The sequence below is a fragment of the Fringilla coelebs genome, assembly GCF_963513975.1.
Source record: "Fringilla coelebs genome assembly, chromosome: 3".
Lineage (NCBI taxonomy): Eukaryota > Metazoa > Chordata > Aves > Passeriformes > Fringillidae > Fringilla > Fringilla coelebs.
Genome location: NC_140030.1, coordinates 57,726,798 through 57,750,002, shown reverse-complemented (window position 1 = coordinate 57,750,002; position 23,205 = coordinate 57,726,798). Strand labels below are relative to the sequence as shown.

Below are 23,205 nucleotides of genomic sequence, written 5' to 3'. Positions count from 1 at the left end.
TGGAGTTTGTGCAATTGTTCATTTTAATAAACATCATATTTTTTATTTATCCTAAAATTTCTGGGAAAAAATTTAAGCATTTTGCTTCTGAATTAGGTCTCACAATGGCTCAGATGCTGTTGTTTTCAGTGTCAGTAGCCAGTGTCATTGTACAACCACTCTTAACTCTGTCCAAAATTGGTTTATTAAAGAACATTTTCTGCAGGTAAGTGATTGAGCTAATAAAGCATGGTTTATTTCTGCCTCAATACAGTGTATTTAACCAGAAGCTCTCTAAAATAAGGTATATATGCATGATCACAAATGCTAAGAAAACTTGAGGACTTTTGCTTCGTGGCCAGAACGAGGCATTAGCTTATACCTCTTGTCCTGCTTAAATAAAAGGCAGGTTTAACATGCTGCAGAAAAGCAGCCTGATGTGTTTCCTTGCTAAAATGTATCAATAAAACCCTTTGATACACTGTGGGAATTCTGGAATTTCAGTAGGAAGTTCAGGTGCAGCCAAGTCTTTTAATCATGAAACTGCAGAAAAAGCCAATGTAATTCTTCAGGCAACATTTTTTTTTTTTTTTTTAATTGTGCTTGCCTATTTTAGCTTATTCTAGGTGTGGTACTTAGGCAGGACATTGTCACATGTGGGTTTGCAGTTGTCTTTTCCTTTTCTCAAGGTGCTAAAAACTTGTTACTCTTTCCTAGAATCATCAGCTTTATCTTTTATTTGGTAGGTTTGATGAAGAAAACTGTGCTTACTACATCACATGGGACACACGTGCAGCTTGTGCTGTGAAGCAGCAGGAGGTAGAGGTGGTGAATGGAACAGTCATTAATCCTGCAACTGGGAAAAACTTTTCATTAGGGGATGTTTATTCCAAGTGAGTAAAAAAAACCCAAACAAACTCCAAAACAACGGAATGGTTGAACTAGTTATCTTTCTGGAGAAGATTGCTAAATTGTACGCTTTATCATAGCTGCAGAGCACACTAGGTGGTTCTCACAGTCAGTAGTATGTATGAGCCACTGAATGATGCTTTTGGTTTTTATCTGTCTTAAACCTTTGAAGGTATTTACATGTTCACTCACACATTGAGGGCAGTATAGCTGGAAAAATCTGCTTTCTGTGCTTGCAAAGGATTATAGTTATGCTAAATATAATCCTTATTTCTACTTGGAGGAGGAGGCCACAATCCTGCATCTTTTCTGGTTGCTGAATCGCTCAGCATCTCTGGAATCAACCAGTGATAGCATCTACCACTGCTGCCAGTCTTGGGTATAACCCCAACCTGTGAATTTAGACTTAAGAATAGATTTTGCCTCTGTTTCCTCAGGTTGTACACAGCTTCTGGTGATGTACGGACAAATGGTGATAAATATGTGTATCAAATTCAACTTTCTGGTATAACAAACTCAAGTTCCCCAGAATGCTTTGGAGCCAACATCTGCCAGGTGAAAACCAATGAACGGCGCATTCGGAGAGTTGGTTCTGCCAGAAATGCCAAATATTACGTTGATGGTAAGTATGTGCTCAGCAGGCAGAATTGCTTGATGCTCTGTGAATTGCTTCAGCAGAAAATGGTTCTTGGTTGACAACATCTATGCTAATCCATTTCTGTAAATCTATCCAAAGTCTGTCTGTGTCTGGCATAATTTAGATTTCCTTTTTTTTTTTTTTTTTTTCCTCTGTGTAAGCTCAGTTGCAAATATGGCTTTAATAGGGGTTAGGGCTTGACACTTGAAGACTGAAAGACTAGAAGTTGGAAAACTTTCATCTCCTGTTTTCATCTATGCTCATACTGCATAAGCAATGATTTCCTTTAGCTAGCTACTTTTTTTTCCCCAGGGTCTAGTGTTTACAGACTGTTCTCAACGAAGTAAACTATTTTTTCTTCTCATTGTAGATGATGATTTGGATGTCATATTTTCATCTGACTCCAGATGTGGTAAAGATAAAACAAAGTTTGTGTCTTCAACCATTTTCTTCCACTGCAATCCAGAAGCAAAGGAAGGCATCCCTGAATTCCTTCACGAGACAGCAGATTGCCAGTATTTATTTACCTGGTACACATCTGCTGTGTGTCCATTAATGTGAGTAGATAATTGCTTCCTGCAAGCAGCTTTTGTCAGCACTTAGCGAAAAGCTTTTTTGTATTTATTTGTCACAGTGATTGGGAAAAGGGGAAAAGCTAAAAAAGGAGTAGGCTTATAGATAAATTGATAATCTGTATGCAGTATTTGGCACATGACTATTAAATTAAAGCTTGCCAAACTGATCTGGACCTAAAGCTGGAGAGGCACAGTGGAATTAATGCAATTGTTTTCACTAAGTAAAAGCTACTATAGCTGACAGGACATGTTTCTGGGAGGAGCAAACAGTTTGTGGGTGAGGTGTTTGGTCCCCCTTGCCTTACTGTCTGGAAAACTTTGAAGCTGTGACAAAGACTGGCCCTCCCCTCTGTCTGCCCACTTCTTTAGCATGCAATGGAAAATCATTACAGGTCTTCAAGGAACAACAAAGCATTTCTGCAATTAAATATCAGCTAATTACTGATTAGTGAGGGGACAGTGTTAAAAGGGGAGTGTTTGTATCTAGGTGCTTACAATGTTCCTGACAGGTAGGCAGCCTCAGGGTGTAAAATGGAGTGACTTCTCCTAGGTGTGTTTGCTTTCTGGCTGCTAGCTTGAAAGCACAGGCAAACTCTTGATTCTGATTTAAATCTATTGAGGGAGTTTGGTGTGTGTAGTACCATAGTCATATGAGAGGTAGATAATTTCTGTAGCTGTTGCATCTTGCTCATGTGCAGATTTTGTTCTAAAACATGAGCTTTATGTGGATAACTGCTGCTGTATAAGCTCTGGAGTGCTTAATTGTGCTCTGCGGTCTTGACTGTAGTTTCATGCGCTATTTGATAGCATACTGGGATGTAGGCACAGTACATACATTTGTGGTTTTCAGGTTGTTTTTTACTTAGATGAAATCCCCTAAATTCAGTTCATGCAGCTGTTAGATGGGAATGACAGGATGGTGTGGCATGTCTTCTCTTGATCTGCTGTTTCTAATCCAGTTTAAAAAAACTTATCAGTAGATCTTATCTTTTCAATTTACATTGCTAGATCAACCAATGATCCAGGAAACAATCAGCGCCAGACAGATGAGGAGACCCAAGTACATAAAGGTCTTTCAAGGAGAAGCCAGGCTGTTGGTGCTGTGCTTAGTGTCCTCCTGGTTGTTCTCACTGCATGTCTCATAATCTTGCTGTTCTACAAAAAAGAGAGGAGGTAAGAAATTATTAAGAGGCTTTAGAAGTTTCTTTTTCAGGACTTGGTTTTCTCCCAGAAATGAAAGGGAAATAGTAAACTTTAGAGGTTTGGGTTCTGTTTTTCAGTTGGCAGCATCAGCTGTCAAACTGCTGGTTCCTTCAAGTTCTCCATTACTGTCTGAAGGCCCATGTAAAGAGGGCTGGGGTGTAAAACTGGGCTGGTGTAGAGTCTCTTGTGGGCAGCTGCTAATCAAGGAGCATGAAACAGTGTGACAATATTGTCTACTTTCATGGAGTCAGACTAGATCCATACAACAGTGTCAAGGAAAAAGTGCAAGTCCTGCTGTTTCTCTGCTTTCCAGATGACTTTTGGGGTGTTTTTCCCTTAGATAGGAAGGCCAGAGGGGTTTCAGAACAGTCAGCCTGAAGCTGTAGCAAGGGGGAAGATGTACATTATCCCAGATTTTTTTAGAGTGATTCAGGATCAGTGTGATAGTTTATAGCTCATTTGTTGACATGCTTTATGTTGATGGTAAAATTCCAGTGAAGAAAAGTGAGGGCTAATAAGTGGATGCAGTGTGCCTAATGTAGTATTCTTTCCTTTGTTTAGGGAAATTGTAATAAACAAGATAACAAACTGCTGCAGAAGATCATCTGGTGTTTCCTACAAATACACAAAGGTAATACAGTGACAAAATCAAATTTGTTTCTTGTCAAGTTTTCTTAATAGGAAGCTTTTGCTAATAAATAAATAACCCCCTCAATTCCTAACTCCTTTCCTGCACAGAAACCATATGGTAAAACCATCAGGAAAGCCACATAGCTGATGTAAATATATATGTATATATTGTGAAATGGGAATGTAAGATGGAGTTGAGGAAATGAAGAGCAGTACATAAATCACCAAATAACATATAAATGTGCAAGAAGAGAAAAAAGTCAGTTTCAGCGCAGTGAAAAGTGATGCTCTTGCAGTGTTTACTCTCTCACAGCTGCCTTAAACCAAGGCTGTGCATGCTGCAGGGTCTGATGACTGGGGAGAACAGTGTGTGTGTCGGTCTAGAGTGGCAGATGCAGTGTCCTTTTCTCTTTTCTTGCAGATAAGCAGTGAAGAAGAAGCTAATGAGAATGAGACAGAGTGGCTTATGGAGGAAGTTGCAGCACCAAATCCAAGAACAGCAAAAGGAGGGCAGGAGAATGGTCACATTGCTACCAAGTCTGTTACATCTGAAGCCCTTACGTCTCTCCATGTGGATGACCTGGACAGTGAGGATGAAGTGTTAACCATTCCAGATGTAAAGATTCAAACAGGAAGAGGACTAGACAAGAGCAAGCACCCACAAAAGAAGCCACACAATTTTGGCAGTGATAACAAATCTTATTTACTGAATGGAGGAAAGGAAATAAAAGCAATAGCAAAGCCAGGCCAGCATCAGGCACAGAACTCTACAAATACAGCATCGTTTCATGATGATAGTGATGAGGACTTGTTGAATATTTAATAACCCTTCTTGTGCCTAATCAAATATATATAGAGAGATTATATATAACAGGACAACGTTTCCAACCAAATATGTGGACTTCAGCCTGAAAGATTTTTCTGAATTTTGCCTTTAACAAGAAACCATTGAAAAGGGAAGAAGAGAAAGATTTCTTGGTTGTTTACAATGATCTGTTCAGTAATGACTGGATTTCTGACATCCAGTTGGCTGAGTTAGTTGACTCTCTCTAGCCAGGACACTTTTTTTTTTTTAAGTCTCAGCATAGATGTTAAATGCTTGCTTAAAAAAGAGAAACCTTTGAAAGGAAAAGATTTTGCTCAAGGAGGCCCCTGGCTTCTGAGACTCAAGTTATCCGACTACTATTGTTTTAACTCCTTGTATTTATTGATCCTCACTACTCAGGTTTGCTTAATAGTAACAAGTTCTTCCTGCCGGCAGGGTATTCTTCTATGGGCTCACCCATTGTGAGACAAGGAAAAGTATAACTTTTGTGTGTAGGGATGATTTGATGTAAATTTTGGAACTGGTCTAATTTATCCTGTAAATTTGAATATCCATTCTAATTTAAACAGATCATTGGTTCAAAGGTGTGGACTGAAAGGTACAATTCTGTATAGCTTTAGCCTGAAATGGTTGCTGTTCTTCGCATGGAATTTTTTTTTTTGGTACTGGTCATATGACTGACTTCATCAGTATTTGCCTAAGCAACTCACAAGCACCCAAAGATTTTTTTTTTCCTTGATTATGGCTGGACTAGGCCAACTGCACAGAGAACCAGGCTTTTCAAGGACGTAGAGGCAGAGTTCCTATAATACAGTCTGCACCACCCAGTTTGTCATCACCGAGAAAAACCCAAGGACTAGAGGAGCCCTAGTCTACATAATGCCTCTCTCTGGTATTAATTTCAAGAAAATAAACTTGGGCCAATATTTTCTGATAGCCTAATTTCTGGTCTGTATGCTATGATCCTGGCCATGGTCATTGATTTGAAGTGTTGCTGGTAATAAATGCAAGTCAGTTTTTCTCTAGCAGTCTTGCTCCTCTCCAGGTGTTTCCTAAATGAAATTATGGACAATGTTAGGGTTTCAAAGCATTGCACAAGAACATGCATTGGTCAGAATTTTTTGAAACTTTTTGTTGTTCTTTTTGGCTGGCTTATTCAGTTTCAACAATGGTTTCTTTTTATAAAAACTCCATTTTGAATCAAAATAGTGTAATATAAAGTACTCAGCAATTTCAATAAAAGATATGAAGTGGGTATTCCAAATCCCACATCTCAAGTCTGGAATCTTTCTTACAGTATTCTGTATGCTGCTCACCAGCTTGGTGAGGCCCTTTCCTGCTGTGATGGTTAATACCTCAATCATGTCACTCAAAATGAGAACCAGTGTTTGATAACAAAGATCAGAATATACAGGCAGGCCCTGGTGTGTATTCTTTCTTTAATCAGGCTTGGGTGTTCCTCTTACATTGCTACCAGTGGAGCTGTAAGTCAGTTTGGCTTAAGCTGCATCTTCTCAAATTTAAATCAGCATTTTCATATTTATAATTAGGAGAGCTTGGTGAAGTGAGAGGCTTGATGGTGTGTTTTTAATACTATATGCTGTCATTACAATAGTTCTCTTAATGCATGTCACAGGGTTCTGCTTCCCTTGCCCAGGTCATTGAGGCTGGTGTTTTAGGGTTATTTGATCCATGAACCAACTGCATGAAATTATTTCTCCTGTGTAAAATCACACAGTCTCTTTGTTTGGGCTGTGCCTAGCAAGGCTTGGGTAGAACAGAGCTGCTCTGTCTGGGAGTGCTTATCTGAGCAAAAACAGTGTTATAATGTGTATCTGACTGTGAGTGCCTGGTCTTGGAACTATTGCCCACTTTTTACCCAGGCATTTGTAGGTAGCCTGGCTGAATTTTACCTCATAGAGACTGGATGCATAACACCTTCACCAGACTATTTTTCCCAGAATACTCTACTTAACTGTGTGGAGGGAAGGGTTGTGAGAATAGCAGGGCCCAGATGAGTCTGCACAAATGGCTGGGCCAGGAGTGGAAGCTTTGCTAGTCAGCAGCATGACTCCTTGGGAAATGTCCCTAAGAAACCGCCTGCCTGGCAGAGTCCACATAGCCCCCTTTGGGCTGGCTGCAGAGAGAATGGTGGGAAATGGGGAAAACTGGCCCGGTCTGGATCAAACCTGTGTAGTTCAAGGGAAACTTTTGCACACCATTACCAACTGTTTAAATAAAACTGTTGGAAAAGAAGCCATGTGAGGGGGTTTGGGGTGTGTTTTTAAGATGCAGCCTAATGCCTTAGCTTCACCCACTCCCAGGCAGGCTTTGACTTCAGTTCCCTTGGCTCCAGCTGGCTGCACACCCCCCTGCTGAGGAAGGTTGCAGGGCTGGCTCTGAGCGTGGTGACTGCTGTGTGCGTTTGTGTCCCTGTTCCCTGCCCAGCTTCACGTGGAACTCCTGCAGCCAGGGAGGCAAAGGTCTGCTGTGGGGCTGTGCTTGGCTGAGGGTGACACAGCTCTGAGCTGCCAGGAGAGGAGTTCTTGTTAACTTGGTGTAGATGTTCCTGATGGAGAAGAGGATGAAGGAGGAGGGGAGAAAGCACATCTGTGTGATGTCGAGAATCATCTTGAAGTGTTAGTTTGCAAAGCAGCTTTCACAGCTGCTCAGGCCAGTCTTAGTCAGTAGTTGATGAGCAGTGAGACCAAGTCCTGTTTCAACACCTGGGCCAGAATGGCCTTCTAAGCTAATTTTTTTTTTTAGAGTGTATTGTGTCTTTAATTTTTTTTCCTTGCTGCCTATTGCTTTCCAGACAATTTTTCTCCTTTTAAAAATGTCTTTTAAATGTTACCTCTACTTAGACTTTTCTTTCTGATGGAAGGCTGTTGTTGTCAGCAAAAGATATGGGAATATCTGGTATGTATCCATAGGCAGGACAATGTACCACTGGAGCCTAGCACAACTGCATTTATTTGAGGTGCCTGCAAAGAAGTCTACCTCAAGTCCTATAAGTCTTCTGTGGTAAAAAAAAATAGTTGTTTTGGCCATAGATACTGTATAGTATGGCTTTCCACAGCTACTCCCAGTGCATAATTCTGTAATGAATGCTTTTTCTCTTTAGGAACAGCTGCAAAAATATGGTCAGGTGAAAGTGTGTTCCCTGATGGGGAGAGGTTTTTCTTGGGAATAGAAGAGTGTGGAGGATGAGGGATGAGACACATGTGACAGAGGAGTTTTCAGGAAAGCTGTTTCTTTACTGCTCTACGGCTCAATGTGTAGACATTCCTTTTTCAGAGTGTAGCCACCTATTTTTTACAGATCCTGGTTAAGAAGCTTTGCTCATGTGGTGCCCAGCCATTCTGCACTAAACCTATGTGTTGCTTGTATGTTGGTAGAATCTTTCACCTATGTTTGCTGATTAAAAATGCTAGTATTTGAGGAACTGACTTGCCTAAATAAAAAAGAACCCCAAAACCCCCCAAAAAAACTGAAGGGCTGGGGCCCATAGGAGCTGTTCCAGAGAACAGGAAACCTTTAAGTGCTCTGATTAGGGCTTAAAGGCAAATTCGCCTTGGGTGAATTAAGGTCTGATTTCAATTGAAACCTAAAAAATAGAGCTTGCAACATGTAGTTTAATAATTCATAGAGTTAGTCTTGACTTTTGGTCAAATATCTTTGTCACTTAAGTAGCTTTGCTGCCAACTAAATATATCAGGGCAGCAGAGAGGACCTAGTTGAGGTTTTTGAGGTGGTTTGGGTGCCAAAATGCCAACCCTAGATGACATTTTAGAGCATGTTGGCGAATTTGACAGGTTCCAGAAGCAAACCTTTTTTGTCCTATGTTTGTTATCTGCCGCCTTTACCCCCGTGTACGTGGGGGTCGTCTTCTTTGGGTTCACCCCTGAGCATCGCTGCTTCAGCCCGGGGGTGGCTGAGCTGAGCCAGCGCTGTGGCTGGAGCCTGGAGGAGCAGCTGAATCACACGGTTCCAGGGTGGGATGGCCACGGGGCCAGCTCCAGCAGCCGCTGCAGCAGGTACGAGGTGGACTGGAACACAACAGGCATCAGCTGCACCGACCCCCTCGGCAGCCTGGGGGGCACCGGGGCCACCGTCCCCCACGGGCCCTGCCGGGATGGCTGGGTCTACGACTCCCCAGGGAGCTCTATCGTGACAGAGGTAAAAACAACCCCCTTCGTCCTGTCCCCTCTGTTAGAGGCGAGGTGAGGGCTGGGGGAGAGGGCTGGTGGAGCCTAGGCTGTGTTAAAATATCCCCTTCTTACCTGGAGAAGGGATTGTCTCTTGCTGTGGACTTGTACTTGGGAGTTTACAAGTCATCTTCCCTCTGTCCTTGCTGTGAAGTGTTGCCTTGGCTGCTCAGGAGGCTTATATCTCCGGCTGGGTAGCAAAGCATATTTCAGCAAATAAATCCACAGGCAGATAAAGTCCAGTTCTGAATGAAATTCCTGTCACATGAGAGGTCCAGTTGGTGAAGGTGTGTAAACAGTGCAGCTAGCAGTACTGCAAACAAAACTGGACCGTGCAATGGTCTTGATTTCCTCCCCCCACCTCTTTCTTTTTTTTTCTTCTTTCTTTTTTTAAAATGAATAATGTCTTTTAGAGTTGGTTGTAAATAAAAATGAATTGCAGTCAGTGTGAGGGAAGGTATTGCTTCCTACAATTAAACAGCTTAAGTCAGGAATAAACTGTAGAAATTGTGTTCTCAGGAGGAGTGTGAATAAAGTGAAAGTAGTACTTAAGCTACTTGCTGTACTTAAGCAGTTCAGGTGCTTTAAGAATAAACCAGTAACTGGGATGACAAGCTTGATCTCATCATAGAAAGTTCCACCAAATGTTTAGAGGCAGTCAGGATTCTTTCCCCCATGTGTCTAACACGGGAGCAGTTATAATCTGCGCTCTAGCAACTTCAGCATTCATAGTTTTGTAAGAGATTGGCCCTGGGTATAAGGGGGTGCACTCTAAGTGTGATTCTTTCAGCAAGTTATGGGCTGTGAGATATGAAAGGGAGGAAGTGAGGCACCTCAAATGCAGGCTGAGCCAGGCCTTCTACAGCAGCAGCAGCTCACATCTCACAGGTCAGATGCCCCCACCATCATCTCCTGAGGCTGTGGGAAGCTGAGCACTTGCAGTCTGTGTGGGCTCATGCAGTCGTGCTCTCACATCAGCTGTCTCCCCTTTCCTGCTGAAGGGGTGCAAGGCCAGGCTCACAGGCTGCTTCCTTCATGGGGTAACCAGATGTGTCACATAACTCTGCATTTTGTCAGTGAGTTCCTGGTTGTGACTGTTTCTGTGAAACTTCTCAGGCTCTGATGTGTTGTCTCCTTCTCTGATAACTAAGAAAAAGGAAGGAATTGTGCAGTGTAATTCATGTTATTTCAAAGGGAAAGTTTGGAAGAAGGTCCTCATGGGCAGTCCCATTAGAGCATCAGAAGAAATATTTGGTTTTGTGTTATGGATTGGTTTTGTCTATGGATGCAGAGATTCAATTAAACCCAGCTACCAGGAGGAAGGGAAGGGATTCTCAGTCATTTTAGGAGAAGTTTTTGCAATAGCTTTTTCTCTAGTAGCTTTTATGTATTTCTACCAGTAAGGTAGGACAAGACTAGATGGCAAATATATGTGGGTATCCATGTGCTATAAAGCTTGGCCCTGGATAAAAAAAGTCTCCTCTCCAGACATATACAACAACATAGCTGAGCTAAAGACCGGAGCAGAGAGAGGATGCTGTGGCCTCAGGGCAGATGCAGATACTTCCACCCTCCTCCAGAAGGCCAGTGCTCCACGGGACCTGGGACAAGGCAGGCTCCTGAGGGCATCTAAGATGCTCCTAGTAGGGGCATCACACATCCTGGTCTGTGGGGACTGCTCTGCCAAGCCTGGGTATGAAGCAACAAGAACTGCTTAGAAATGTTCACCATCAGCCACAAAAAAAAGCTGTTTGAAAAACTCAGGGTGATCGTCAGATCCATGCTGATTTGATCAATGAGGGCCAACACAGGTTCAGGTGCCAATGTTGACAGATAATAACTCATGCTCTTTCCAGAAAAGAGATGAGACATGAATGGGAGATGCCAGTAAACTCCTCAAGGGCTTTTTCCAGATTTTAATGCTGGACAATTAGTTAAGTTAGTAGGATTTCTGTGTGCTGGCAAAACAGGCATTGACCCAGAAACAAGTATAAATCTTTAACTGAAGTGAAGGAGAATTATGGACGTGAGCCAGCTCCTCATTTCACTCTTTTGTCTCTGACTGTGGTCACTCCTTTAGTTTGACCTGGTGTGTGAGGACTCCTGGAAGTTGGATCTCTTTCAGTCTTCTGTGAACGCTGGGTTTTTTATTGGCTCCCTAAACATTGGCTACATTGCAGACAGGTACGTGTGGGCTGACAGCAAAACCCTCTGACCTCCCTTATCAATGTTCAGCAGCCAAACTTACATAAAGGTTGTGCAACTGATGCCGTCTCTGCTCTTCTGAAAATGAGGTCATCCCCCTGGACCCTCAGTCGCAGCGTGAGCCTGTATCCTGCCTTTCAGCTGTGCCTGGGGGTTAGCACAAATCTGCTCAGAGAGCCCTGCAGAGCCCATGAGGACTGTTTTAGATCTGTACACCCCAAACTTCCTACTGTGCACATCAGAGCCCTCAGATGTTAGCCAAAGCCAGGAAATGCATGGTTTGGATCTCCCACTTAATCTGTCCCGCTCTGTCTGGCTGCAGCTTGGAGAAGCTTAGAAAGAGTTGTCACGGGTTGCCAGATGTGTACAGCAGCAGTCACTGTGAAAAAAGCAGATAATCCCTCTGGCTCCCTGTTCAGAGCCAGCAGAGTCACACTCCCAGGCTCAGGCACTTGGGGTTAAAGAGAAACAAATGTCAGTACTCCCCCTTGCTCCCTTCTGCCCAGGACTGTTAGTACAGCAGGCTCTGAGTTGCTCCAGCTGAGAAATGCAGCCCACTCACAAGCAGATCTGTACATTACTGCTGTTTTAAAGTTGAGGTTATGGTGAATAAATCCCTTATAAATCTGGAGCATGTGGAACTATCAGAATCATAATATTAATCCTTATTTTTCAGTCCCAATGTGTGTAATATATGTAAACATGGGACTATTATTTCATTCCTGAAAGTTTTTGTGGAATTGCTGAGCAACTGGCACAGTAGCTTTTCATGGCATGGAAAAGCAGATAAGTGAATAATGGGTAAAGACAAAAAGCATGTCTCTATATTGCATAGCAAAATTGGATTTTTTTTCCCCTGAAGATACACAAAGCTCTTACTAGTTTAAAATGCTTCCATGACTAGTGGTTTGCTTCATGCCTATCATTTTCCAATCCAGGTTTGGCCGTAAATTTTGCCTTTTAACAACAATTGTTGCCAATATTGTGTGTGGACTCCTCCTGGTCTTCGTGCCCAGCTACGTGTGGATAGTCATCATCCGGTTCTTGCAAGGGCTGGTCAGCAAGGGCTGCTGGACTGCAGGCTACATCCTGGGTGAGTTCAGGACCTGCCCCCAGCAGCCAGGCTAGCTGCAGATGACAAAGGACCAAAACTCAACTCCAAAACACTTGCAAAATAAGCCATTTAAAAAATGCCTCCCAAGGTGTTTTATTAAGCAGTTTTCTCCCTCTTTGACTCCCCAGGGTGTTTTCAAGCGCTGTCATTAGGGAGAAACAGCAGTAGCCTTCAAAGCTCAAGCAAATGGTGGTGTGTTAGGGCTCTGACCTCGAGATAGGCTTCCCCCTGTGGTACAGCTCACCTTTGCAGATCTGTCCAGGCCCCATGGCTCCTCTTCCTTCCACTAGGCTCTGGCTGGGGAAGGTGACCAGGCAGGCACAGCCCTTCTGGCCCAGGCACAGACAGGATGGGGACAGAGGAGGCCATTAAAGAAGCAGGCAGAGGGTGGGGAAAACTTGAGACATTTTTATGACACAGAGAGGGGAAACAGAGGCTTCAGACCATAAAAATAGCTGAAGAACAGCACGTACTTGCTGATAATGACGAGGTGTTTGTGTACCTGTGTGTATCCACTAGGCTGAGCGGAGGCCAAGCCGTGGAGGAGCCAGCCTGTGTGGGTGCCTCTCCCTCCCAGTGCCCTGCACCAGCTGTGTCTGCTGGTGAGGCACAGCTGGGCAGCCAGGCTGCGCCTGGGACCAGCTCAGGACCTCCTTCTGCTTCAGGGTACAGCTGCCTGGGGCTTCTCTGATTTTTCTGGAGTGGAGTCCAGTCTCTCGTCCAAAATACCCAACTGCAAGCAGCCACTGAAGCAGCACATTAACTATTTTAAAAGCTGACCTACAGAACATTAGCTGGGTTAGGGTGGCAGGTGGCCCTACAGAATACCTCTGAGAGATACACCATTCATTGTGATAGTGGTAAAAATGTGAAAGTCAGTGCCCTAAACTTCCATGAAATCTTTCAGTGTGGCCATCTTGCTAATTCAGCTATCCAGATGTCTGATATAAATAAAAGCACCTATCCCACCATCTAGACTGCCTTCTGCTAAGACATGATTATTCCTTCCTGTGCATTTCTGGGTGCTTGCTTGGGCTCTAAAATCTTTTCCTCGCACAAATGAAATCTCCATCCTCTCTTCTGGGGAACTTTAAGCTGTTTCAGAGCATGGAGTCCTTTTCAGGACAATTATTTGCCCCGTCCTGATATTTTGTCTCTGTTCCATCTTGTTACTCCTGGAATCTCTAGAAACTCTCTTGTGCAAAAGATCCTGAACCAGCCCCAAAGCTCCCTTAAATTTGTATCTTCTCCCTAAGAGGGGCCAATACTGAATGTCCAGAGAAGGATACAAGGACAGAATAACCTGCTTGTGCACCCTTCAGCTGCTTCTGGCTCAGTGCTGCTGAGCCTGAGGAGATGTCTTTGTCCATCATTCAACTTTGGGCATCTTTCAGCATTAGCTAATCTGTGGCTCCAAGACTGAGCAGCTCATTTGGCTGCTAATTAGTTCCTTACTGCTCCTTTTCTAATGAGTGTGTTTTATTGAAATCACACAACTGGATGTGAAATGTTGACTGTGCTTGTGCCTGCCTGCTGGAATAGTTACTTTTGACTCTGTATCAACAAGATGCAGAGCCCCACAGATGTGTGGGTCTGTGCTGTGCTGTGGAGTTGCAAAGTGCAGACGAATAGTGATCCCACCCTGGCCTGGGTGCTCAGAGCCATCCTGTGATACAGGTTTTCCTTATCACTTGGAGTTGGAAGCAGGCTGAAAGCCTGTTCTTTGGAAACAAAATATTCAGCTTTGTTGTTGGGTCGGAGATATTACGTATGTTGGCGTTAGATTTCACAACAAAATCCGCCTGTGCGTTTTGATGAATGCTTGATTTACTCTGGGATCTCTGCAGCACAGGACATTCCTGGGTGCCTTAGGCCAGCAGCAGTGTCTCCTTCTCTGCTGGAGTTGGGCTGCCAGAAAAGCGAAGCAGGGGGTTTTGTTGGGAGGCATTATGCCGTGATGACCGAGGTTTCTCCAAGGTGTGACCGCAGCCCTGGTCCTCCAGCGTCGCCCCAGCTGGCTCCCGCCGCAGGGCAGGCAGGCGCTGAACTGTTAGAACATGGGTTGGACTCGATGATCTTAAAGGTCCCTTCCAACCTAGAAATTCTGTGATTCTGTGATTCTGTGACGTGTCCCTGTGCCCGCCCGCAGTGACAGAGGTGGTGGGCCCGCAGTACCGCAGGATGGTGGGCATCCTCTACCAGGCGGCTTTCTCCGTGGGGCTCCTGCTCTTCGACGGCCTCGCCTACGCCCTCCCGCACTGGCGCTGGCTGCAGCTCACCGTCACCCTGCCCACCTGCTTCCTCCTGCTCTACTACTGGTGAGTGCCCTTTCCTGGTGCCTCTCCCTTCCACACAAAACCCGGCTTCTCCTGCTTCCCAAGGCTTGGAGCTGAGAGAGATTGGGCGCTCCTTTCTGCCGCACACACGTCTCGGTGCAAAGAGGAGGCTCCCAGCAAAAGGGAGAGGGAAATAGGACCCCTCAGCAATCGAGATCTTGTTGAATCCTAGCCTGTGCACCTCACCTGACCTCGTGTTTAAAAAACAGACCACTTGGAAAAACACCGGGGGAAAATTGAACTAGTATAATTTAGTACTTTCTTTAAGCAATTCATAAATGAAAATAGGTGCCTTGGCATAACTTAGCTGGTGTTACGCTGAAAATATGATTATTCACAAATTGTCTAATGCTGACATAACTGTAACAGGCTGTTAGCATGTTCTTTTAAGGCAGAGAAGTTGCAGTTTTTGTGGTCCAACTGAAAAAAAAAAAAGCTCTTGGGTACTCCTTCATTTTAGTTTCTCTCCTCTCTTTTTAATAAATATTTTTTGGTTTGAGTGCTTTGGATTTGAGAAATTACCTGGGTGGGCCAAGAGGTTAGGAATAGTGGAAAGAAATTTGTTGCCTTCCTTCTTCCATATTTTTGAATTGGTAAGCCAGTTCTAACTTAATTAGTACTTCTTAACCTGTATTGGCAGAAGTGAAGAATGGCTCCCTAAGAGGAGCTGGTTTGTGGTGAATGGGCTGGATAAGGTGACAGCACTACTGTCACTCAAAGCTCCTTCCTGATTTATCTTTAGTAAACTCCTCTCTGACTAAGGCCACTAACCATTCCTCTTCCAATCTCAGCCATGGGATATACTACTTTTCCTGACTGGGGGAGCGGGAAGTAGCACATGAAACCCACCCATTAAAAAAAAAAAAAAAAAAATCCATCTACCCCTATTTAATCCCTCCAAAGTCTTGACTCATGGGAGAATAGGTAGGCTTTATGTTTTGTTGTATAATGGCATCCACTCACATTGTAGGTGCCTCCCAGAGTCTCCCAGGTGGCTGATATCTCAAGGAAAAAATGACAAAGCTATGAAAATTGTCAGAAATATGGCTAAAAAAAATCAGAAAAAGATGCCTTCCCATTTTAAGGTGAGCTCAGGGTTTGCTTGTACATGCAAGTAAGCACCACGACAGTACCTTGCATCGGTTCCTCCCAGAGAAATTTAATGTTCTATGTAACGGCTCTTCCATAGGATATTAAATTTGAAGAGGAAGATTGTGGAAAGCAGAATCCCTCACTGATGGACCTTTTCAGGACACCACAGATAAGGAAAAACACGCTCATTTTGATGTACAACTGGTAAGAACATAGCACTAGACAGCTAGTTTTGGAGCTCTGGATTTGACAACTCCATCAGGACACGGATGTCTGTTCTCTTACTCTCTAACAAATCCAGGATGCTCTTCTCTGCCCAGGTTCACGAGCTCCGTCCTCTACCAGGGGCTCATCATGCACATGGGAATGGCCACTGAGAACATGTATCTGGATTTCCTCTACTCTGCACTCGTTGAGTTCCCAGCTGCCTTCATCATCATCGTCACTATTGACCGTGTCGGGCGGCGCTACCCCTGGGCCGTGTCCAACCTGGTGGCTGGGGCCGCTTGCCTTGTCACAGCCCTCATCCCAGAGGGTGAGTCACCTGAAGGAAACCCCATGGGGGCTTCCCAGCCTGTCCTCTGGGACCTCCTGCTTCTGTGTGAGGGTCCCTTTGCCACTGCTCACAGAGTTCTCACTGCTCCCCTTCCCTCACTCACACGGGTGAAACAAAAAACCCAAACACCAACTGGCATGAGATCAGAGGTCCCACAGAATAACCCTGTTGTGTCACTTGACACCTGCTAAATCACTGGGATGCTTTTAAATGTGCTGAATGTATTTTCTCTGCAGACATACATTGGTTAAAAGTGATTACTGCTTGCATTGGGAGAATGGGAATTACAATGGCCTTTGAAATGGTTTGCTTTGTAAACACAGAACTGTATCCAACTTATATCAGGTAGGTGCATCCTCTCCCCAGCTGGCATTTGGCCTGGAAACAAATAGTTGAGGCTGATGTGTATGTTATGTTTTATGCTAAATTAAGTTATCCTCAAATGTGTCAGAACTACACAGGTACTATTGAACATAAAGCAGGTGAAGCACAATTAAAATGCTTTAAAAAGAAGCTAATAAAGAAAAGAAATGTATTTTTAGACAAGGGGAAACTCACATGACAGAAATAAAGGGAAAATATGGGAGAATCAGGGTGGGTGAGGGATCTGAAGTTCCACACAGTGCCTGGATCAGCCCTGTGTGAGGGTGGGAGCTGTGATCCATCCCCTTCCAGCTGCAGTGCTCTGACACTAACGTGATCCCTTTGCTGCCCAACCAGGAATCTCGGGGTGATGGTTTGCTCCTCTCTGTGTGACATTGGTGGAGTCATCGCCCCATTCATTGTCTACAGACTGGTGGAGGTCTGGCACGATCTGCCACTGGTTGTCTTCAGTAAGTGCCACCTCACCTCCTTGCCAGCTCCTTCCAGGGTGCAGGGGGACCAAGTTCCAGAGGGAGGGAAAAGCCACCAACGCAGCTGCTTTAAGTTCAGCAGAACCCCCCTGCTCTCTCCAAGGCCTTAACCTCTGGTTTATGACAAGCTGGAACTTGCTCTCATGTCTCCCTTGCCCCTACGATTTCTCCTTGCATTTTAAAGGAAGTTTGAGTCAAATACATGTTTGACAGATGGCAAAGAACTCATGAAAATTTTGATGAGCTTAATATTTGGTGGATTTAAAGCTGATTTACTGCTCTACCGTGAGTTTTACTGTCTTTGTCCAGCAGTCAAACCCTAGAATTTCCTGTAATTCCCTGTTTAATGGGGTACAAGTGTGGCTGTTATGCTTCAGCTTTTCTGACACTTTGTGAACTGGCTCTTCTCCAGCTACTTGGAAAGTGGCTGGTAAATAAATGCAAGATAAGTTTTACAGACTAGTGCCCTGAACTCTCAGGTCGGGGCCTGTCACAGACATGTTTTATGAAAAATCCTTTCCTTAGGATTTTTTCTCCTGAGAAGCTGAGAGGCCTCAGGAACAAAATGTAAGCAATGATTGTTTGCTGCTGTGGAATGCCACAGGTGGATCTGTGATTGGTCTCATGTGGTTGTTTCTAATTAATGGCCAATCACAGTCCAGCTGTCCAGACTGTCTCGGTCAGAGACAAATCTTTGTTATTCATTCCTTTTCTGTTCTTAGCCAGCCTTCTGATGAAATCCTTCCTTCTATTCTTTTAGTATAGTTTTTAATATAATATATATCACAAAATAATAAATCAAGCTTTCTGAACATGAAGTCAACTTTCTCATCTCTTCCCTCATCCTGGCACCCCTGCAGTCACTGTCTCAAGGGCCTCCAACACTTTTATGACTCTTTAGGTCAGCACAGAAGAATACCTTGAACAGCAATATGCAGATTTTGACAGGCAGGGCATCTAGAAGGGCGCTTAGTAGAATTAAAATACATTGCCAAACACATACAAACTGGATAAAAGAAATTATCACAGGAGAATTTGATTGTGTTGCTTAGAAGATAATACATTGGGTGTACGTTTTCTAATCTTATGTGAACAGCCTAAAGATGGAATGTGTTTCCTGTCATGCTCTACCACTAAAGACTTCTTTCCTCCATAAAGGACGGATCTGTCCAGTCTGAGGTGTCCTAGTTCATGCATAACTCACAAGAGGACTTGGCTTGGTGCTGTCTCTGCAGGGCAGCCACATCCTCCCATTTTGCAGCAGCATGACAGTTTTGCAGATGAGACTTGAGGTGCACACCTTGTATAAAGGACAAAATAAAATGCCAGTGACAGTCCATTCAGTCTGGCAGTAGCAAGTGGCTGACAAATGCTTACAAGCTCTTTGTGCCTCTGTTTTGAAGCTGTGCTTGGTTTGATTGCGGGTGGATTGGTGCTGCTTCTGCCTGAAACTAAAGGAAGAGTTTTGCCCGAGACTGTGGAGGACGTTGAAAACTTTCACAGGTGAGTCCTGATGATGAACTTGCAGCAGTTTTCACTTGAAATTGGGCAAAATCCCTGTACAGAGGGGATCCCAGGGGTTACTTGGCTACTTGTTTGTTTCCAAGAAGTTGCTGGGTAAAGTTGCTGGGTAACTCTCACTGGACAGATTCCAGACTCCTTTTGCCCCATGTAAAATCTTGAGAACAAGTAGTCTAGGCCTTTACTAGCCTTGAATAGCTGCACTAGTCTCTCAAAAGTGTGGCAACACCATTATAAATGGTATTTGTGTTTAAAAAAATGCCTTAACAATTGAAGAGAAAAAGGGCAGTCTTGGTTCACATGTGGTGACTGAAGCACCAGTATCTGCTGAGGAGCCAGAGCAAACCTCAGAGAATGTATATGGTCATTTTACTGGGGCCAAGGCAGAGCAGGTGAAGAACTTGAAGTTAGATGCTCCCTGAACGACTTCATTCCTGGCTGATGTTCATGTCTTATTACTCTTGCAGGCAAAGTGCTCCAGTGGCCAAAAAAATCTATCTCCAAGTCCAAGGATCAGAAGTAGCACGTGGCTGAAGAAGGTGTAACTCTTGCTGCATAGTCTGCTTTAGGGCAGCAGCACAGAAATGCCACTTAGAATAAATACCCTCTCAAAAGTCTTGCCTCTCTTATTTCAATTTCTATGCATGTCCTTTATTTACAGTATTTAGGGTTTTCTGATGGGATTGTCCCAATTGCTGCAGAGCTGCTTCCCCCTCTGTGCACTAAGATAAACATATTTTAGGGCTGGGAAATTTTTGTACCAGCTGTGTGGACTCCAACATGGACTTCAAGAGGTCTTAACTTGAATATGGTAGGATCCACACCAACAAAACTTTGTAAGTCTCCATACAGTCTGACTTTGTTGGTTACCCTTAAGAAGAGGCAGCATAAATGATATTTACCTCCATTGTAGAATCAAGGTAGCTACAAAGCTGGTCCAATCGTGTGACAACTTGCACAGAGTTTTAAAAAAATTGTTTTTATTTTCTCCCATTTTACTGGCTACTCACAAGGATGTATACTCACAAGGATGGGCATGTGGCAACTCCAGAGCATGCATAGGAGAAACACTCATAATCATTTACAAGGGAATAGCATTATACATGTGTCCTGCAGGGCCATTCCTTTGGAGTGAGCTGGGATCAGGATTGGGAAATTGCAGGACCCTGACCAATGGTCCTGTGCGTCAAGGAGAATCAGGAACAGCACTGGCTCTTTTAGGAAATATCCAGCAGCTTCAGAAATTTCCTGTTGAGCAACTGTAACAGACCTGTGGTTGCAGGGCAAAACAGGGACAATGGTCCTGTGGCTCCCCTTCCCTGTTTGTGTTGCTGGTCTCTGTCTGCTGGAAAACACTGGTTTTCCATAAGGATACTGAGAGCAGGGTACAAGATACCTCTGCCCATTGATAATCAGCTGCAGAGAGAGAGCTCCCAGTTAGCAGGACACTGCTGGACTCTAGCAGGCAGGGTGAAATTCCCCCAGGATTGCATCCCAGTGACCTTGCACCTGCTTTCAACTGACCTGGACCCCAGTTAATGTTCAGTGCTGCTGGGAGGGCCTCCAGGGCAGGGAAGTGTGCTGTCCAGAGAGGCAGGGCATGGCAAGGTTGCCTGAGAAGGGCAGGGACAGATCAGGAATGACATGACTTTGGCCCAGCCAGTTGCAAAACTAGTATTTGCTTCAGGATCAGAGGGGAATGAGCTTGTCCTGGGAGGGCAAGAGGAACAGTGGGGGTGTAATTATATGTCTGGTAGAGCTGATGTCCTGCTCTGATTGCAGACATGTCTCTTCTCTCCACTAAAAGAAATCTGCCAGAACTTCTGACTTACAATTCTTTGATATAAAACCCGTTGAAAACTCTGCAGGCAGAAAATGGGGGTGGTAGCAACAAGTCAAGCAAAGCAAAGACTGAGATGAATAAATAACTAACTACAAAAGCTGAGTCCCAAGACCCTTACCCATCACACTGGTATTTATTCCCACAAGCACTGCTATTGCCACAGCAGGAGCTACAGACGTGGCAGGCTCTGGCACACCTTTGCTGTACTGTCATGTGAAAGTGGCATCTGCTTCTGGTGGCAGCTTAATAAACACAATTCATTAATTTCTTTGCTAGTGACAATATAAGTTGACGAATATGACATGAATCACAGCTTCCCAAGAGTTGTGGAGAGGACTCTTCAACTTTCAAAGGTGCTACAGCAGTGATTTTCCACCATGGTATAGAGAGAAAACGACTTAAAAAGCCACATCCTTTACTCCTTTTTTGGCTTATCTTTCCCCCTGCCTCAGTACTTATTTCTGACAGATGTTTGGGACTTTGGCCATGTAAATAATCAAGCTGAGGGCATTAGGAAAACATTCATGCATAAACACAAACTTTAATGTGCTATAATATATAGAGTGTCCTATAGAGTGTCCTGTTATTTTTTTTGCTGGTCCCAGGGGGTGTCTGTGATGGGGCCTTCTGCCCCTTCCCTGTCACTGACCCCAAATGTTGATGCAGTTGTGCACAGCCCAACACGTCCTGAGGCTTCACTGCCTCCAACTCCTCATTGTCTTTTTTGTTTTTTTTTTATTTCCCAGCTTGCCTAATATCTAATCAAATTCTGGAATGCCAAATCTTAAAAGCCAGCCTGGGCTTAGAGGTGCTTGTTTTTTATACTTATTTCTCTGGAAGAAGAGGAGCAAAACTAGGAGGAAAAAGGGGCTTGTGGATGCCTCAGGCTCCCAGAGTGCTCGCTGCTGAGTGGCAGGAGCTGAACTATAAACCAACCAACAGCATCAGGATTTTAAGGGAGGTAGAGGGAATTGTGGCAGTGAATCACTGCCTCTATGCTACTTTTGTGCTGAGTCAGGTGTAGCCTGGAGGAAGTGAGTTGGGCTCATGACTGCACTCCTGCTTGCTGCAGAAATGAGCTGTGAGTGAGCAGCCCAAAGAGATGTTTAGTTTTATAAGAAGCAAAAGAAAGTGTTCCTTCATGAATTTGCCGCTTCTGCCACATGAGTTGCTGCTGCCACATGCCCTGGGACACCCAAAACATGAGTGCTCAGGAGGCAATAGCCCCAGAAGGGGCAGTTGCACACTGGGTAACTGAGGACAGAGGCTGTGAGCCAGCCTCCCTTGCTGACCATCCCTGGATCAGGCTGAACATCACTGTCCAGGTGCAGCTCGGTGCAAAGGCCACCAGAAGCCCTGAAACCACACTGATCAGGACTGTGACCAGAAGGCAGAGTTTGTTCCCTGTGGAGGGAAAAAAAGAGAAGAAAGAAGCTCAGCTCCTGGAAGGGTAGGGGGTAAACCAAAGGGTTTGAAGAAGCTGGAGAGGATCTCTGTTAATTTTGAATAGGAGTCTATATCTGCTCCTCCCTTTGCAGCATTAACCACCTCTATGGAATTTCAGGGAATCCCCTGCCTTGTGTTTTCAGGTCATTGCTCACTTTTGGTTAAGACTTGGCCAATGAATTCAAGATTGTTTTGATATGGCTTCCCAACCCATCTTTCAAAGCTGCCATAGCTTTTTAATGGGGATTTGTTTGCTACCTGTGACCTTTTCATTTTCTCTTATCAACCCTGGCTGACTGTTGAGATCTTCTTGAGCAGGGTTTTGTACATGGCTGTCATTTGTCATTCCCTTTTTCACTGTGACTCACTGGTAGTCAGAAATAGAGAGTTTCCAAAACAAACAAGCTGACTGGAACACTGGAAAGGCATTTGACTTCTGGCTGACAGAGATACATATTCAGTTAGAAGTATGAATTATAAAAGCCATTAAATTAGTCAGCATCCACTAACAAAAATAGCATATAATAAGTACCAAATAGCATGATAATAATTACCAGCCAAAATAAGTGTCGTTTGTTTTTCACAGTAACATCAGCAGATCCCATCACTCAAACTTCATCCTGAGTCTGACATAGAGACATTTTTTATTTACCTTAAAATTTTGCCTATGAGAGCCTCATCAGGCCACATTTGAGACTTCTGGTTTTGTTTTTACCCTGAACACAAGACACCCTGGTTATGGAGAGCTCTTGGGTGCCCTCAGTGCAGGAGCAGCAGTGAGCTGGGACAGGGTGGTGTGAGCAGAGTGAAGACCCCTTCTGAACACTCTGACATCTATGTGTTTTATCTTAGGAGGAATTATATCCTACTCCCTCATGTCTTTTCATACTCCTGCTTCACATAAAGCCTTTGCAAAAAGATCCTTCAGTATTTTGACAGAGAGAGACAGAAGAGCATTTCGGCTATAATTGGCTATGAATTTGGAAGCTCTGGTTTCTGTTGGCTCTAACCATCATATGGCGGCAAGAAATGCCTTTGCTAGGGAACATGATTGCTTGGAAAGATGATCTGAAGAGTGGTGCTTCTGACAGCCATGGAATCTGCTCTCTGCCATTTCATGCCCTGTTATGCCTGGATGTGGGTGCATCACCACCCAAGCCTCAGTTCTGGGAAAAAAGATGAAATGTTTTCAAGTTTAGTAGGAGATTAGTCAGAAGATAAGAACTTGGATTTAAGAGAATGAGAGGATGAGGGAGGCGACAAATGTTTCT

The 23,205-nt window shown here is 44.1% G+C and overlaps 2 protein-coding genes across 2 annotated transcripts in view; both read left to right on the top strand.

Moving 5' to 3' along the window:
• Positions 1-6,029, top strand: part of IGF2R (insulin like growth factor 2 receptor) — a 56,122-nt gene extending 50,093 nt beyond the window's left edge. Inside the window, exons 43-48 of the mRNA XM_084202887.1 lie at positions 726-872; positions 1,326-1,510; positions 1,896-2,082; positions 3,109-3,273; positions 3,865-3,934; positions 4,355-6,029. Of these exons, the coding sequence (XP_084059013.1) occupies positions 726-872; positions 1,326-1,510; positions 1,896-2,082; positions 3,109-3,273; positions 3,865-3,934; positions 4,355-4,756 (1,156 nt within the window). The 3' untranslated portion in view covers positions 4,757-6,029. The remainder of the gene's footprint in view (positions 1-725; positions 873-1,325; positions 1,511-1,895; positions 2,083-3,108; positions 3,274-3,864; positions 3,935-4,354) is intronic.
• A 2,456-nt stretch (positions 6,030-8,485) lies between these two features.
• Positions 8,486-19,179, top strand: LOC311152093 (solute carrier family 22 member 2-like; the record flags this gene model as incomplete). The annotated part of the gene is made up of 11 exons (XM_084202888.1): positions 8,486-8,938; positions 11,048-11,151; positions 12,111-12,265; positions 14,436-14,604; positions 15,593-15,707; positions 15,812-15,918; positions 16,035-16,249; positions 16,507-16,615; positions 16,991-17,103; positions 18,528-18,627; positions 19,113-19,179. Exons 1-11 carry the CDS (start codon positions 8,528-8,530, stop codon positions 19,177-19,179), a joined length of 1,665 nt encoding a protein of 554 aa, XP_084059014.1. The 5' UTR covers positions 8,486-8,527.
• Positions 19,180-23,205: the final 4,026 nt, after the last annotated feature.